The sequence below is a fragment of the Neltuma alba genome, unplaced genomic scaffold, assembly GCF_004799145.2.
Source record: "Neltuma alba isolate B1F8T4 unplaced genomic scaffold, ASM479914v2 tig00010233_pilon, whole genome shotgun sequence".
Classification (NCBI taxonomy): Eukaryota; Viridiplantae; Streptophyta; class Magnoliopsida; order Fabales; family Fabaceae; genus Neltuma; species Neltuma alba.
The window spans coordinates 84,828-102,510 of NW_021635165.1; the positions used below are offsets into that span (position 1 = coordinate 84,828).

General features: G+C 33.9%; 2 protein-coding genes and 1 long non-coding RNA gene across 3 annotated transcripts; all 3 read right to left on the bottom strand.

The window, feature by feature from the left end:
• Positions 1–241: 241 nt before the first annotated feature.
• LOC114755173 (putative disease resistance protein RGA4) lies at positions 242–1,755 on the bottom strand. The gene is made up of 2 exons (XM_028944047.1): positions 1,308–1,755; positions 242–501 (listed from the first exon to the last, which is right to left on the bottom strand). The coding sequence occupies exons 1-2, from the start codon at positions 1,753–1,755 to the stop codon at positions 242–244; spliced, it is 708 nt and encodes a 235-aa protein (XP_028799880.1).
• Positions 1,756–11,036: 9,281 nt separating this feature from the next.
• LOC114755186 (uncharacterized) lies at positions 11,037–11,500 on the bottom strand. Its single transcript, XR_003741281.1, has 2 exons — positions 11,418–11,500; positions 11,037–11,282 (listed from the first exon to the last, which is right to left on the bottom strand). It is a non-coding gene; the product is annotated as an uncharacterized LOC114755186 (long non-coding RNA).
• A 1,740-nt stretch (positions 11,501–13,240) lies between these two features.
• Positions 13,241–16,021, bottom strand: LOC114755174 (putative disease resistance protein RGA1; the record flags this gene model as incomplete). Its single annotated transcript, XM_028944048.1, has 2 exons — positions 16,011–16,021; positions 13,241–15,665 (listed from the first exon to the last, which is right to left on the bottom strand). A coding segment is annotated over exon 2 (2,316 nt), but the record flags the coding sequence as incomplete, so codon positions are not given.
• Between the last annotated feature and the right edge of the window lie 1,662 nt (positions 16,022–17,683).

A 17,683-nucleotide genomic window follows, 5' to 3' on the forward strand; every position in this document is an offset into this window, starting at 1 on the left:
ATGGACTCTGCAAGTGATGCCAAAAAAAATAACAACTACTGAAGGTTAGTTCTTGTAATGATGTGAGACTCCATATCTACTCTGACAACCATTTGCCAAAAACTTTGTAAATAGGCAGTAATCTGATTGTGCGACGCGGCTCTAAAACTTCTAAAATTATCTCATCCTCATCATGCACTTTTTCTCCCATAAGTCCATATCTTAAGGTCAATCCTCCAAGATATGACATGTAAAGCAGAGACTATGATGACTCAATCTCCTTTACATTTCTCCACTGCCTTCTCAAATTTGTAATCTCCAAATGTCTCCTCAAACAGATCAGATCATGTAGCTCACTTATCCTTGCACCACCACTACCACTCACTTCGTCCACCACAAATGTTGTCCGTGTTTGGAGATTAATCAAACACCCCGAACCACTTGGCATGCATATCAAGCTCTCACAATAATCCAATTTAAGATGTCTCAGTCTTACCAATCTCTTCAAGTCGCTAGGAAGTTCTATAAAAAATTGACAACCATTAAGTATTAGAGTGAGCAAGTTATGCAGCTTGGTAATTCCTCATGAGAGCTTCTTAAGTGGCTCATTATTACTTAAGTTAAGGTATCTTAAATGCTTCAAGTCTATGATACTTTCTGGAATTTGCAAGTCTTGATTCGTAAGAACCAATACACGTAGCTGCTTCGGAAGTGATGTTGTGGACCCACAAATTAGATTAAAAACTTTTGACGAAGAGTGACTTGGGATAAATTTCCACTATCCTTTTACGGACAAAATTGTTCTCATTTTCTTTATCTTGATATTACCAAGTGGAAACTTCCCAAAATTGCCAAGATGACTTCACATATGACAAATCCCATAACCTGAGTTCTCTATATCTATCCTTTCACTTGTGATAATGTAACTCTCATTTTTACTGACTGTGCTAGATCATGTATGAGGTCATGCATCTTTCACCATCCTATGTCACCAAAAAAATCTCTCATCACATCTTGAAACAAGCACCTTGACAATAACTATTTGAAATACTCGTCACTAACATCTTCTAAGAACCTATTTTTATGTAAGGGTTAAACGAATCCCTCAGCTCTCCATAGCTGAATGAGTGTTGTTCTCTCAATCTTATAGTCTTTTAGAATTAGAGAGCAAAATGCAAAGCAATTTTTTAAATGGGAGGGAAGATGATCATAACTAAATTTAAGGATGGAAAAGATTTTGTTGTCCTCGGAATCTGTAGTTGCAAGTTCATTATCCCTAAAATATGACCATTCACTCACTTCTAACTCTTTGTTGAACAATAGGATACCAATGGTTCTTATTGCAAGTGGAACTCCTGCACATTTTCTCACAATATCCTTTCCCATCCCCACCAACTTGTGATCATAAGGTTCTTTCCCGTTCCCAAAAACCACTCTACAAAATAGCTCCCAAGAGTTACCTTTATGCAAATCTTTCAAGGAAAGAGGCAGATGCGTGCCCATTGTCTCCGCCACTTCCATACTGCTTGTAGTGACAACGATCATACTCCCTTTTCTTCCAGCCCTGAACAAGTTTTCTAATTTAAGCCATTCCCCACGATCCTTAATATTCCAAACATCGTCTAACACAAGTTGAAAAAGTTTCCCCTCAATTGTATGTCTCAGTTCTCGGGCTGCTTGGTGCGCCTTAGCAGGTGTTTCCTGCTCAATAATCTTTTGAGCTAACATGTTATTGCTAAGTGCATGGGATTCATCAGACACACCAAGCCATGTCATAACCTCAAAATGATTTTTGATAGCCACATCATTATACCCCTGTTGAGCAAATGTCGTTTTTCCTTCAATTCCAACTATGGGAACTACCCGACATCATTTTTAACATTAGAGTTTAAATGGGTACTAACAAGACGCATTCTTTCCTCATCTCTCCCTAGAACATCTTGTTCGCTTGCAAACAGGTCGGTTCGTCTCCATTCATGAGACTCATTCGATGTACTCGAAGAGCTCTCATGCAATAGAAACGGATTCTTCTCATAATAAATCTCGTCTAGTTTCTTTCTAATTGCCCTAATTTGCATCCCATTTTATGATCACAAGCAAGTCAGTTTGATTTGGAGAAGAATATGCGTGCCTCCTTTGCCATTTTATTTTTGGTCATCACTTTCCTCGCTAGCTCCTGATAGACCATATTTTTAAGATGTTTAAAAAGTAGCCCAATGACATTTTCAGCAAGGGCTTCCATTGATTATCGATGGCAAATTCAAATGGGGTTTGTATGATGAGGAGAGTAATTGTAATAAACACACCTCTAATTGAATACAATTCGTGTAATAATCGTAGACATAATAAGAAACTACAATGCTTATATCATAATATGGAGAGGTTCAGTCATGGGATTCAGCCTCAAGGGTAAGCAACTACACCTCAAAATTTAGAATAAGAGAAGCAATAGTCTTCTATAGAGGAGGGATTAATGCGGATAGTGAGCGGATGGTGAGGAGAAAGGCGGTGTGCGTACAGAGAGAAGTTAGATAACAAGTTAGGTAAAAATGACTTCTAGTCTAATTGGCTTTTGTAATTGAAGTTAAACTAAAAGTCAGTTAATATAATGTGATTTATGTTTGGCTATGTGTTTATAAAAGTTAGTTGGAAAAGTTAAAAGTTATTTGAATGATTAAATAGAGAAATGAGTTCAGTTGTAAAATGACTGAAAAGGGTAAATACTTTATTGAATTGTAGTGTTTAATATTTTATATTTTTGATGTGATAATAGTTAAAAAAGTACCTAAAATTATTAAGATAAAATAAAAATAGTTTATTTGTGAGATTATAAAATAAAAAATTTGTCACAAAAAAAAATTAAAAAACATTGTAGATAATTAATTAAATATATATAAAGGACAAGCATGAATGTAAATTAAAATTCATTTGGTCTCTAATAAAAGTAAATGAAATCACATAATTAATTAAATCGTAAGTTTTGCACAACTTGGTCTCTAATTGAGTCACGACCACGATTCATTTATGCAACGAGAACAAAGGAGATAAGGTAGAGGAGAAAATGTGAGGGTCAATCTGGGTTGGCATATTTTTATTGCTCATTTAATGCTACACTAACGGTATAATGCATTTTGAAATAAAAAAAGTCATATTTTTCTTCGTTGAGTCCAACTAAGATTGAAGGCCAGAAGTGGGTTGGGTTTTTAGCTCATCCAAACAACCATTTAGGGTGTGTTTGGATTGGTGTTGGGCAAAACTGACTTCTAGTCTAACTGAGTTTTGTAATTGAAATTAAAGTAAAAGTCAGTTAGTGTAATGCAATTTATGTTTAGATAGATACTTATAAAAAGTCAGTTGAAAAAGTTAAAAGTTATTTGGATGATTAAATAGAAAAGTGAGTTCAGTTATAAAAATTTATGGGAAGGGATGAAATTACAGTACAAAATGAAAAAGTCATATTTTTTTCCGTTAAGCCCAACTGAGATTGAAGGCCAGAAGTTGGTTGGATTTTTAGCCCCATTCAAACAAATATTTGGTCCTATATAAGTCATAAATTACAGTTTTACGCTTTTCGACCGACTTTTGTTATTTTAAACTGCAATCTAGATATAGCCTTAGCCTTAGATATCTTGACTAGTTGCTGGCTTTTTGCTGTTATTGGGACTACTTAGGAGTTTCTTTTCCTAGTTTGTCTCTCTGTTTTTTTTATAAAAAAAAAACTAGGCCTGCTTTTGTATCAGGAGAAAAATAACAAGTTAGATATCTTGACTAGTTGCTGGCTTTTTGCTGTTAGATGGGACTACTTAATTAGGAGTTTCTTTTCCTAGTTTATTTCTTTTTTATTTTTTTTTTAAAAAAGCCTAGGCTTGCCTTTGTATCTGAAAAAAATAACAAGTTAGATAACCTCTCCACTTTTTTATGGCATTTCTTTCCACTGGTCTATTCCGCATCCTTCATCAAATTTATTGGTGAAGAAAAATCATTCACGTAAATGGATAGTTCTGTTTTGTGAAAATGCCATGGTGTTCTGTTCTTTAAAAAGGGAAATCAAAAGAATAAAAATAAAAATTGGAAGTCTTATGTTTGTTTTTTAAAAGCGCAAGATATTAAAATTCAATTAGCACTGTGCCATCAGAACAGTGAACCAATGTTGTGGCTGTATTTCTCTTTCATTTTAAATTAAATAAAAAATATTATATGTAATCCTAAAAATATAATATTTAAATAAAAAAATCGATTAATTCATAAGTAAATAGCATCACACCATTTACATGAATCATTTTTAATAGATGTGATGAAGGGCGTGGCCTCGTGTGGATTAGAGAAGTGGAGGGAATTTGACCTTAAAGAATTGGAGAGGTTCCTCGCTCAGTCCATCCTAACGTCCAACTCCGTGTCACTCGAAACCGCGTGGGCTCTCTCCGTCTATAACTGAAAAAACACAAAAGCATGATATTTAAAAGGTTTTTGAATGAAAATTAAATTATGATTTCAAAAATAATTTTATAATATACAAAATAAACATATGAAAACATTTGTCTTAATTTGTAAAAAAATACTTTTTAAAAGTACTTTTATCTAAATACCCCTTTAATGCCTTCTCATTGCACGCTTTAAAAACTCTTTCATTTTCTTTTTCTCCATGCTCTCGCTTTCTGTCTATACCTTTTCCTCCCTTCTTTTCTTTATCTTATTCTCTCTCTAGCTTTTCACTCCAAAACTACAGAGGAAGAGGATAGTATACAACCCCTTGGACTTATAAAAGAAAATTCCTGCTAAAGAAGATGGAAAAACACAGAAGACGCTATATATTTTATTGCAAGCAAAAATTAGAATAGTACAAATATTACACAAAAGCCATAAACTTTTTTGAAAAAATTGCATGCCGATTAAGATAGTAGAAAACATTTAGTTAAAAGGCGCCAGTATAACGTTGTTGTTTCTTAAGTATAGAATAATGACAAATTTTACGGTTTTTATAATACTCCTCCGGTCCTTAATATAAGACCCATTCAACTAATTTGATTACATTAAGGAAGTTAGGTAAGTTAGTTAATTATAAGAAAAGTGACACATTTTTCCTAAAACACAATAATCATCTTTCTTAATACCTCCTCTTCCTCTTCTACTTGACTATGGTTGAAGGGGTATCTATAGGGGTAATTTAGAGAAAATTGATAAATATGAGAAATCGGTCTTATATTTAGGACCTAAATCAACTCAAGAATTAGGTCTTATACTAAAGACCGGAAGAGTAACATTTTATTTGAAGGGAGGAATAACAGTTGGCCATAATTTTTTATGGCTTTGGCGTTTTGTTCATTGTGAATTTAAAGATGAACAACAGAAGACAATAAACAGGGAAAAAAATCAAAGAAAGAGTAAAGAGAGGGCGTGGGGGAAGAGAGGGTGTTTTTAATTTTTGCAGTGTGTGATGTGGAGGTATTAAATGTCATCTGCATTTGCCTTTTTTCAACCAGAAATTAAATGAAAGGTCAGGGTTAGGGAAGTGGAAGGAAATGGCCGTAAAAGAAATGGAGAGACCTAGGAACACATGTAAGATTTGTCACCACAAAAAGAATAATGGTAACCCCAATATTAACTATTTCTTTTATGAATTTTCAAGACATAATTTGTAACTTGCTATCCTCTTGCCTAGCAGGCAAAGATTTATCTCCATGAAAAGGATGATTCATTCGAATTGATATGAGAATCCAACCACATTACATTGTTAGTGCCGCACTTAAAAACCGGATCTGAATTCTTTCTATTTCCTTTTTCAATACTTCCAAGAAAAAATGCCAAAACTATAATAACGTTCTTAATTAAAGAGAATGTTAATGGAAAGTAGACAGTTAATTAGTTCTAAAATCAGTAATGGAAAATTATTGAGAAAGGAAAGAATAAGAGACTCAGTGTGAAGAAGAATGGAGGCAAATCACAAAAGCATGCTTGTCTTATCGGAGAGGAAATGGCATTTTTTTGGCCAGAGACATGAATTCACATACTTATCTTGCTCAAAGACAACAATATGACCTCATCGTTCTGTGTCACGATATAACGATGAATATATCTCATTAGATACTTGTTTTGCCGTTAAATATCAAAATTGTATATTAGTGCTATATCAATATCAATAGTATATTCAAATTCAAATTAAATTAGAGTTAAGGTGCGTCTAGCATTACAAACTATTTTCTTCAGTACATTTAGTATCCTAAAATATTTTGATGTGTATCCAGCATCCTGAAATATTTTTTTCAAGTGCGTCTAACATCTTTAAGTATTTTTTGGTGCATCCAACATCCTAATATTTTGTTTAGGTGCGTTCAGCACACTAAAATATTTTTTAGTACATCCAACACCAAAGTGAAAAAAATTTTAGGGGGTGACACTCCAAAAAAAAAACTTCAAAGTACTGGATAAATCACAAAATATTTTACAACACCTGAAAAAAAATACTTTAGAATACTGGATATATTTTTAATCCATTAAATTAAGAAAGAATGACAAAAAAAAAGAAGTTGAAAATTACTAAATTTCAAATTAGATTTGATAATAACACTTTATTTAATATTAACAACACTGAATTTGTAAATAACAACAAATTTTTATTGACATTTATAAATTTTCAGCTTATTTTTTGTCATTTTTTCTTAGATTAATAGCAGTTTAATTTTTCAATATACAGGCATATTCTTCTCTTTCTAAAAATACTTATTTTTGTGGAAAATAACACTTCTTTTATAATATCTTCATATATATTCTAAATATTTTGATCGAAAAGAGTATGAATAACTTCATATTTGAAGAGAATTTCATAACTTACTGATTGCTCAAAATTAGAAAATGAAACAATTTTCCGTCTTTTTTTAAATAACATAAACAATTTTCTTTTATGCGAAGCTCAAACAAAAATAGAGAACAGGAACAAATAATAGAGAAGAGGAAGATAAGGATCCTTAATTGAAAGATCCATGATGTAGCAGTGACTTTTTTTTCATTATTTATATTATTTAAAAATTAAAATATCTAACCTTCGTTCATTAAATTCAAGAGCAGGTGGAAATAGAGTTAACTTTATACAACTGACATTACATTCGAAGAAAAAATGTAACATTAAGGGGAAAAATTCTGCTTTTATATAAATTATTGTCTTTATCAAATAACAAAGGCGTCAAGAAAAGAATACATGTTGCTTCTGCAATTTTATTTTCAACAAGACAAATTCTTTTCTCCGTTTGAGATAAACTCTTGATTAGAAGAATTAATTTGTCTGAGAGGAAAGAATAACGAGATTCTCATGCCTACTTTAATAAATAACTTATTCTCATACATTAATAAATAGTTTCATGAAAGTGGGGGATGTGTGTGAGAGAGATTTTCAAGTTAAAAATGGTATTTATTCATGAACTCTTTTAAGTTATAAATCTGTTTGATAATTTTTTAATAGCAAAATTACAATGACATTTCTACTTTCTAAAAAGAATGTTATAGGAAAATCACCTTTTATGATATAATACCTCCGGTCCTAATTATAAGATCTTGTTTGTAGACTACAAATAAGGTCTTATAATTAGGACTGAAGGCAGTGTGTGTATCAAATATTTAGATTTGATTTTCCAACACCACATATGCAGGGATCTTCAAGCATCAAGCAAGGAATCTCAAAGCCATTTTTAAAGTTTGTGTGAACTATGAGAGCCAAATTATGAATTTTCTCATATTCTTTATTCTAACAAATAATAAAGGACCTCGAAGAAGTGAAGGTAACAAGATACCCATTTTTTATTCTGAAAGAACATTTAGAATGTGAACAATTTTGAAACCCCTGCATGTAGTGATACATATATTAGATTTTTTATGGATTGTGGACTCTTGATGTGATTCCAAAACAGAGCACTTCATGAGTTTAAGCTTCTTTAATAATGATGTGACACTGTTAATAGATTAAGGAAAAGACACCAATTTAGAGCATTATCAGAAGAGTTCAATTAATCTCTATAATTATGAAGTGAGATTTGCCATTCTATTACGAATCAAAATAACTGCAACCATCAATTTGAAGCCTCCCTAATGATGTTAGATTAATTCCTTATATATCCCCTTTGAAAACCTTGAAATATGCTCCATTAACAAAAATAGTTATATCATTATTATAATTATATGGATTCTTGTCTTTATCAAGAAATGCTCTTCTCCGTTTTGCGGAGTTTTTGATGGAGATAACTTCCGCGCAAGTTAATGACAGTGCAATAATACTCATGAGATTAAAAAAAAATGATGGGCTGAAGGGTTTTTTTTTTTTCCTGTTTGAATTAAGAACAAGAGTAATTAAACAGAACAACTCAACATGCCAAGGCTTTTAGTAAAAGAGAAAACTTGGGTACAACATTTATAAATATCTGCTGTTAAATTCTTGTATGCCCACAGATCATTGCCGAGGCAACCTCATTAGTTTGCCATTATGGTTTTAAAATGTTGTGTTTCTCATTAAAATTTCTAACAAATTACTTGAAAACTCACTACTAAAGAGGGAATATGGTTTGGTGCACAAGACCTCTCAAAGGAATCTCTCAAACATAATTAAGGCAAACCCATGTCCATAAGACATAAAAAGTCCACTTCAAAATTTCAACAATTTAATCATTCATTTGGAAACATAAGGAAAAATTAAACAGAATTAATTGCGGGTAAAAGTCTTTTTAAAAGAATTAAAACCACTCCTTGGAAGATCCTGTGATGCATCAGAAAAATCCAGTTGACTTAGATATAGTGGAAATAAAATTTGGACTTTATCAACATTAATATACAAAGAATTGGCATCCAACAAGACGTTGCAATGATGTGAGACGTTTTATTGAGTCTGGAAGTAAATCCAAAGCATGTAGCCCATCTTTGGCTTCTAAATACCACATTTTTCTCCTTTTTATATCCAAAATACCAGGCTGGCTTTAGGACTTGGAAACGCGCATTGTATGCTTGGTTACATTAATTTTGTATGATGAAGATTTAATTTAAATTTATTTTATATTTGAAGTTAGTTTTTATTTTAATAGACATGCAATTTAAAATAAAGATAATTTTATAATTGTCACTTTTTAAAAAAATCATTAAAATAAATGTACATGAGAATTTTTGAATTTGTATTGTACTTATAAGTAGGATCAAACTTGTGACCTCTCACTTAAAAGAGAATATCAATTTTATTAGGTGACAACACTTTTTTTTTTGGGTCAAAAGAAAAGCTCCTTTAATTAAACCTTAATAAGTCAACGGCATATAAAACTAATATCTGAGTTAAAACAAAAATAAAGAAATCTTCCTCCCTGTAATTCTAGGCCTTTGAGCTCGCTGTTGTCTTACTAATAAATTAATAAAGAAGAAATCATCAAGTTTATCTCACTAGTATAAATTTAAAGAAATGATTTAAACCACCATTGACCAGTTGCATTTCTTAAATATTATTTAATTTTTTAAATCGCTTGCTAAAACATGTGGTTTAAAATATAGTAATACCTCCGATCCTAATTATAAGACTCCATTTGTAGACTATAAACGAGGTCTTATAATTAAGACAGGAGATAATAATTTTTTAGACCGTTGGCATACACAACAGGCATAAAAGTCCGTTATTTTAGATCAGTTGCTAATGCATTTGGTCTCAAAGCTTTCGTAAGTTAATGGCATATTATAAGAACATATGCCAAATAAAAAAACCTTAGACCAGCTGTGGATATGTGATATAATGTGTGTGTGTGTGATTATAAGAAAATTTTATTTTAATTAAACATTGGTAAGTCAATGGCGCATAAAATAGAAAAAAATGACCAAAACAACATTGAAAACAGAAAATTCTAAGAAAGGCAGCTAAAATGACAGGAAATGAGGGAAAACTGGAACAGGAATTATAAAAATATGAGAAACGACCAATTTATCATTGTGTCAGTTTAAAAAAATGACCATATTTGATCTGAAAATAACATAAATTAATAAGTTTGGAATACGGAATAACTTCATTTTCTGAGTATTGCACAAAGGCAAATTAGTTATTTTCCCAATCATAATTTCAGTTGAAGTTTTTCCTCTTTTCCTGCTATTTGGAAGTGATAACTTTTTTTTTAATTTTAATATCCTATTTTTAAGATTCTTTTTTAGTCATTTTTCCTATAAAACATGCGTTAAAACAAAAATAAAGAAATGTTCCTATCCGTGATTGTAGACCATTGAGCTCGCTGTCGTAGCAATAAATAAATAAGGAAGAAATCATCAAGTCCCTCTCATTAGGGTTTAAAAAAATTTGGATTACCTTTTTAAAAACAATTTTACCAAGCATGAGATAAGTATGTAAAAAAAAAAATATATTGTCTTAATTTACATAAAAATACTCTTTTTAAGTAATTTTGGGAGTAAGCAAACAACAACATTTCCATTTAAACAGGTCATGGAAAAGAAAGTCTAAATATTTTTAAATATTATTTAATGTTTAAAATGGTTTTGTAAAACATGTGGTCTAAAATATAAATTTTTGAGAAAATCAAGCTTTTAGTTCTTCAAGTTTAAACTGAGTTTTTAGTTAAAATAAAAACTTTAAACTTTCTTATAATTTAGTCGCGACTTAATTCCTGAACTTTTAACTGGCCTAAGACTTCCTCATCTTTTAATTTTTTTTTATATTACTATCTGCATTGTTTATAACTGATCTTATCTCCCATGCTTGTCGGCAAAATCCTCATTAGCATCTTTTTCTTGGGCTCATATTGACACCAAGCATTTTAGTCAGAGCAGTCAGTAAAATTTTACTCTTTTGGTGAAGGAAAACATAAATAAAAAAAATTAATATTCAACACCGTCCACGAAATTCCCCATCTATTAAGAAAAAAAATTGACGGACACAACAAATATTTAAGAAAGCCATTTTATTATTTACTGTGAAACCATTTCTTGTTGTTTTTAAATAAAAAATATTTTGGCCCAAGTAGCTCTTAATTCGAAATATTGCCTTGAATGTGACATTCCATACGAAGCTTTTAACTCAAAACTGTGCGAAGAGCATATAATACAAGCATTTAAGTGGAATAATGCTAACCCATAACATGTGATATCATTTAAGCAATTACATTTACACAACATCAAATCCGGGAAATATAAAAATTCTACTTCAGCACAATTTATTCATTCATCAACGGAGTCAATAGTAATTAAAAGTCCTTTTAAAAGAGTTCAGCCCACAACTTCGAAGATTCCGTAAATGCACAAGAAATAGAATTTGGACTTGACCAACAGTAGCAGCAACGTCTTTTCTTGAACATGTAACATAGCAGCGGCACGCACAAAAACATGATGAGGAGTGCAAGAGAAAGTTAAAAAAAGAATAGTGGGGAACACAAGCCGCGTGAAAGTATCCATGAAGAGAAGAATGGAGTTAAAGGTCATACCTTGATTTCGTTGAAACGAATGATCGGAAAGCCGATTGTTTATTCACCAGGCCAATAAACATTTGGTATGTGAGCAAGCCCTGGCCAATCCACACCCTCTAACTTTGTTCCGTATCTTTGCTCTAAAGCACAGCATCCAGTGACACGAAATTGTTGCAATAATGTGAGATTTCTAATGGACTCCGGAAGTGATGCCAAAGAAGTGCAACGAGAGAGGTAAAGAGACTGCAATGATGTGAGATTTCCGATGGACTCCGGAAGTGACGCCAAAGAAGTGCAGCCAGAGAGGTCAAGAGACTGCAATGATGTGAGATTTCTGATGAACTCTGGAAGTGATACCAAAGAAGTGCAGCCAGAGAGGTCAAGAGACTGCAATGATGTGAGATTTCTGATGGACTCTGGAAGTGATGCCAAAGAAGTGCAGCCAGAGAGGTCAATAGACTGCAATGATGTGAGATTTCTGATGGACTCCGGAAGTGATGCCAAAGAAGTGCAGCGAGAGAGGTAAAGAGATTGCAATGATGTGAGATTTCCGATGGACTCTGGAAGTGATGCCAAAGAAGTGCAGCCAGAGAGGTAAAGAGACTGCAATGATGTGAGATTTCTGATGGACTCCGGAAGTGATGCCAAAGAAGTACAACCAGAAAGGTAAAGAGATTGCAATGATGTGAGATTTCCGATAGATTCCGGAAGTGATGCCAAAGAAGTGCAGCGAGAGAGGTCAAGAGACTGCAATGATATGAGATTTCCAATGGACTCCGGAAGTGATGCCAAAGAAGTGCAGCCAGAGAGGTCAAGAGACTGCAATGATGTGAGATTTTCGATGGACTCCGGAAGTGATGCCAAAGAAGTGCAGCGAGAGAGGTAAAGAGACTGTAATGATGTGAGATTTCCGATGGACTCTGGAACTGATGCCAAAGAAGTGTAGCCAGAGAGGTCAAGAGACTGCAATGATGTGAGATTTCCGATGGACTCCGAAAGTGATGCCAAAGAAGTACAGCCAGAGAGGCCAAGAGACTGCAATGATGTGAGATTTCCGATGGACTCCGGAAGTGATGCCAAAGAAGTGCAACGATAGAGGTAGAGAGACTGTAATGATGTGACATTTGTGATGGACTCCGAAAGGGACGCCAAAGAAGTGCAGCCAGAGAGGTCAAGAGACTGCAATGATGTGAGATTTCCGATGAACTCCGGAAGTGATGCCAAAGAAGTGCAGCCAGACAGGTCAAGAGACTGCAATGATGTGAGATTTCCGATGGACTCTGAAAGTGATGCCAAAGAAGTGCAGTCGGAGAGGTAAAGAGACTGCAATGATGTCAGATTTCCGATAGACTCCAGAAGTGATGCCAAAGAAGTGCAGTTAGAGAGGTCAAGAGACTGCAATGATGTGAGATTTCCGATGGACTCTGAAAGTGATGCCAAAGAGGTACAGCTATAGAGGTTAAGAGACTGCAATGATGTGAGATTTCCGATGGACTTCGGAAGTGATGCCAAAGAAGTGGAGCCAGAGAGGTCAAGAGACTGCAACGATGTAAGATTTCCGATGGACTCCGGAGTGATGCCAAAGAAGTGCAGCCAGAGAGGTCAAGAGATTGCAATGATGTGAGATTTCTGATGGACTCCGGAGGTGATGCCAAAGAAGTGCAGCCAGAGAGGTCAAGAGACTGCAATGATGTGAGATTTCCGATGGACTCCGGAAGTGATGCCAAAGAAGTGCAGCCAGAGAGGTCAAGAGACTGCAATGATGTGAGATTTCCGATGGACTCCGAAAGTGATGCCAAAGAAGTGCAAACAGAGAGGTAAAGAGACTGTAAAGATGTGAGATTTCCGATGGACTCCGGAAGTGATGCCAAAGAAGTGCAGCGAAAGAGGTAAAGAGACTGCAATGATGTGAGATTTCCGATGGACTCTGAAAGTGATGCTAAAGAAGTACAGTCAGAGAGGTCAAGAGACTGCAATGATGTGAGATTTCTGATGGACTCTGGAAGTGATGCTAAAGAAGTGCAGCTGGATGGAAGTGATGCCAAAGAAGTGCAGCCAAAGAGGTCAAAAGACTGCAATGATGTGAAATTTCTGATGGACTCTGGAAGTGATGCCAAAGAAATGCAGCGAGAGACATTAAGAGATTGCAATGATGTGAGATATCTGATAGACTCTGGAAGTGATGCCAAAGAAATACAGCCTGAGAGGTCAAGAGATTGTAATGATGTGAGATTTTTAATGGACTTTGGAAGTGATGCCAAAGATGAACAACTATTAAGTTTTAGGATCAACAAGTTATACAACTTGGTGATTCCTTGTGGGAGCTTCTTGAGTTTACGATTCCTACTTAAATCAAGATATCTTAAATGCTTCAAGTCTCCGATACTCTCTGAAATTTTCAACTCTTGATCTACAAGAACCAATACACGTAAGTGCTTTGGAAGTGATGTTGTAGGCCCGCAAATTAGATTGAAAACTCTTACCGAAGACTGACTCAAGATAAAATCCAAATGTCCTTGTAGGAACAAAATTGTTCTCATTCTTTTGGTGTTAGCATTACCAAGTGAAAACTTGCAGGCACCATGAAAATGACTTGACATATGACGAATCCCATCACCAAATTTCTCTTCTTCTATTTTTTCACTTGTGACAATGTAACACTCATTTTTAGAGACTGATTGTGCTAGATCATGTATGAGATCATGCATCTTGCACGACCATATGTCACCAGAATTATTTTCCTTCGCATCTTGAAACAAGCACCTCGACAACAACTGCTTGAAATACTCATCACCAACATCTTCCAAGCGCCTATTTTTATCCAAGGGTTGAATGAACCCCTCAGCTATCCATAGTTGAATTAGTGTTTCTCTCTCAATCTCGTAATCTTTTGGGAACAAAGAGCAAAATGCAAAACAATTTTTCAAATAGAAGGGAAGATGATCATAACTAAGTTTAAGGATAGAAAAAATATTATTATTCTCATAATCTATATTTGCAAGTTCACTGTCCCTAAAAGATGACCACTCACTCACTTTTAAGGTAGCTTTGTTAAACAATAAGCTGGCAATGGTTCTTATTGCAAGCGGAACTCCATGACATTTTCTCACGATATCCTTTCCAATCCTTACCAACTTGTGATCAGCAGGTTCTTTTCCGTCTCGAAAAGCCACTCTACAAAATAGCTCCCAGGACTTATCTTCATCCAAATCCTTTAAGGAAAGAGGTGGATTTGTGCCCATTGTGTCCGCCACTTCCGTACTCCGTGTAGTGACAATGATCATACTTCCTTTTCTTCCATCTTTGAACAAGTTTTCTAATTTAAGCCATTCCCCACGATTCTTAATATTCCAAACATCATCTAACACGAGTAGAAAACGTTTCTCCTTAATTTTATGTCTTAATAGTTCGAGGGCACCATCAGATGTTTCCTTCTTAATGATCTTTTGAGCGAACGTGTTATTGGAAAGTTGATGGGATTCATCAGACACGCAAACCCACATCATAGGCTCAAAATGATTTTTATCAGCCACATCATTATACACTTGTTGAGCAAGTGTCGTCTTCCCCAATCCTCCGATCCCAACTATGGGAATCACTGAGACATCATTTTTAACATCAGAGCTTAACAGGGTACTAACAAGATGCATTCTTTCCTCGTCTCTCCCGACAACATCTTGTTCGCTCACATCTGGGCCGGTTCGTCTCCATTCACAAGACTCATTCAAAGTGCTCGAAGAGCTCTCATGCAATTGAAGTGGATTCTTCTCATCATAAATCTCGTCTAGTTTCTTCCTAATTGCCCCAATCTTACAACCCATCTTATGAGCACAAACAAGTCGGTTTGATTTGGAGAAGAATATGCATACCTCCTTCGCCATTCTATCTTTGGTCATCACTTCCCTTGCTCGCTCCTCAGCAGAGTAGGCATCCAACAAGTCTTCGGCATCAAGCAACATACCTCTCAGCTTTTGTAGCCAATCATTGATCGCTTCACTTTTCGTGGCCTTTCTCTCAGCGTCACGAAGCACGGCTTTAATTCCAGTGACTTTCCTCTTCATGGTCTCCAAATCATCTTGGAAGTTGCAAAGAAGGTCAAGCTCTTTAGCAGCTAAAGAGCCCAGTAGCCGAATGACATTCTCAGCAAGGGCTTCCATTGATGACCGATGTGAAACTCAAATGGGGTGTGAATGATGAGGAGAGCAATCGTAATAAACACACCTCTAGCTCAATACGATTTGTAATAATCAGAGAAATAACAAGAAACTACACTGCTTACATCATAATATGGAGAGTTTCAGCAATTACACCTCAAAAATTAGAATAAGAGACGCAATAGTCTCAGATAGAGGATGTGTTAGATAGAGGATGAATACAGACAGTGAGGAAGAAGGCCGCGTACAGAGAGAAGTGGTTAGATAACAAGTTAGATATCTTGACTGGTTGCTGGCTTTTTGCTTTTAGGTAGTGGTTAGATAACAAGTTAGATATCTTGACTGGTTGCTGGCTTTTTGCTTTTAGGTAGGAACTTTTTTCCTCGTTTGTTTCTTTACCCCCCAAACCGAGGCTTGTTTTTTAATCTCAAAAAAAAAAAAAAAAACCTTAGATAACCTCTCCACATTTTTATAGTCCATTTCCTTCCACTTGTTTAATCCACACACTTCATCAAATTGAAAACTTTTGATCCAAAACATGAGAAGCTGATAAAGATAATTAATTATAGTCTTTAACTTTTATCTGTTCTTGTAAGAAGAAGACAGAATTTTAAATGCATGAGAGGGATGAGAGAATTTTTCAATTACTATCACATTCTTTAGTAAAAATAAGATGAGTAAATTTTATCAATTTAAAATATATTTAATGACTTAATTATTAATATTTCTTGATTTGTGTAAATTGGTTACTAATATCTTATATTTTGAAACGGCGGAGGAAGAATGTCAGTAGTCATTACTGTAGAAGGATCAGTAAAACAAATTCTAACAATCACAGTGTTCATCCTAAACGACCTTTACTTGATTATTTAAGATAATTTAATAATAAGAAAAAATCAACTCGAATGATTTGTGCAATAGCTTTTTTTTTTCTTTTGAGTAAATGATATTAAGGTAATAACAACAATCGCAAAGTTTCAACAGTACATATGTGTATATGCATAGCATTACCAGGCCTCCGAAGTGGCGGCATCAATTTAATAACCACTTTAATAAGAATAAAATTTAAAAAAATTAATTTAATGTATTTTTTATATGTGAATATTTATTACAATTGACAATTATAATGAGCATCGGAAAGCTAAGTAGGCAAGCAACATTGGAAAAAAATGCCAGGGTGGAGTGAAATGCGGCATGGGGTGAAATGGATCCTAGTCTTTGGCGTCAGCGTGAAGCAGACAATACATTCAATTTGGCACTTTTTATTTGGCCTGGCATTCAATTTATTACTCTACTAGCCTCCATCAATTGTTTCGTGATAATTGGGTGCAGCTGATGGAAACAGGTGCATGCATGTGCTTGTGGGGCTGAAAGGGTTGGACAGCACTACCAGTAATAAACTTGCGTACGTATGGCAGAATTTCAAACCACTTGCCTGCCAACTCAGCCTTGGATTCTCTTGGATATATAAAAAATACATTAAATTAAATTTTTTTTAACTTCATTCTTATTAAAGTGGTTATTAAATTGATGTCGGCACTTCAAAGGAAACTTTGTAGTTGTTGTTATTCCCTTAATATCATTTTTCCTTTTACTCCAAAAAAACAAAAAATAAAAAAACAAGAAATATGCTATTGCACACACTTTTTTCAATATGTTGATATTTTGTGTTTAGTGTGTTCCGTGCAACGAAAAAAAAAAAAAACTGGACACTAAACTAGCTAAAATAATAGTAATTCACAAATCAGTGAGTCAGATCGAATCAACTCAAAATCAAACTAATCATATTAAAATGATATCATTTAATTAAAAATAACAAAATATAATAATATTAATAATGACTAATAACAAAATATAAAAAAAAATATAACAACGGTTTATTTGTATTAATAGCAAAGTACAATATTGAGAATTTTAATCTTTATAATTTCTTAATAATTAAAATTAATAATTATTGATATCAAAATTATTATTAAAATTAATTCAAGTGTATATTGACTAAAATATTAAGAGTTGAATAAGTAAACATAAGATCAATAACAATATAGTTATTCAAACCAATCCACCATTGATTCATACCGATTTCTTTTGGTTCGCCTCAGTTTGTCATCGGTTCAACTTCCGGCCGAT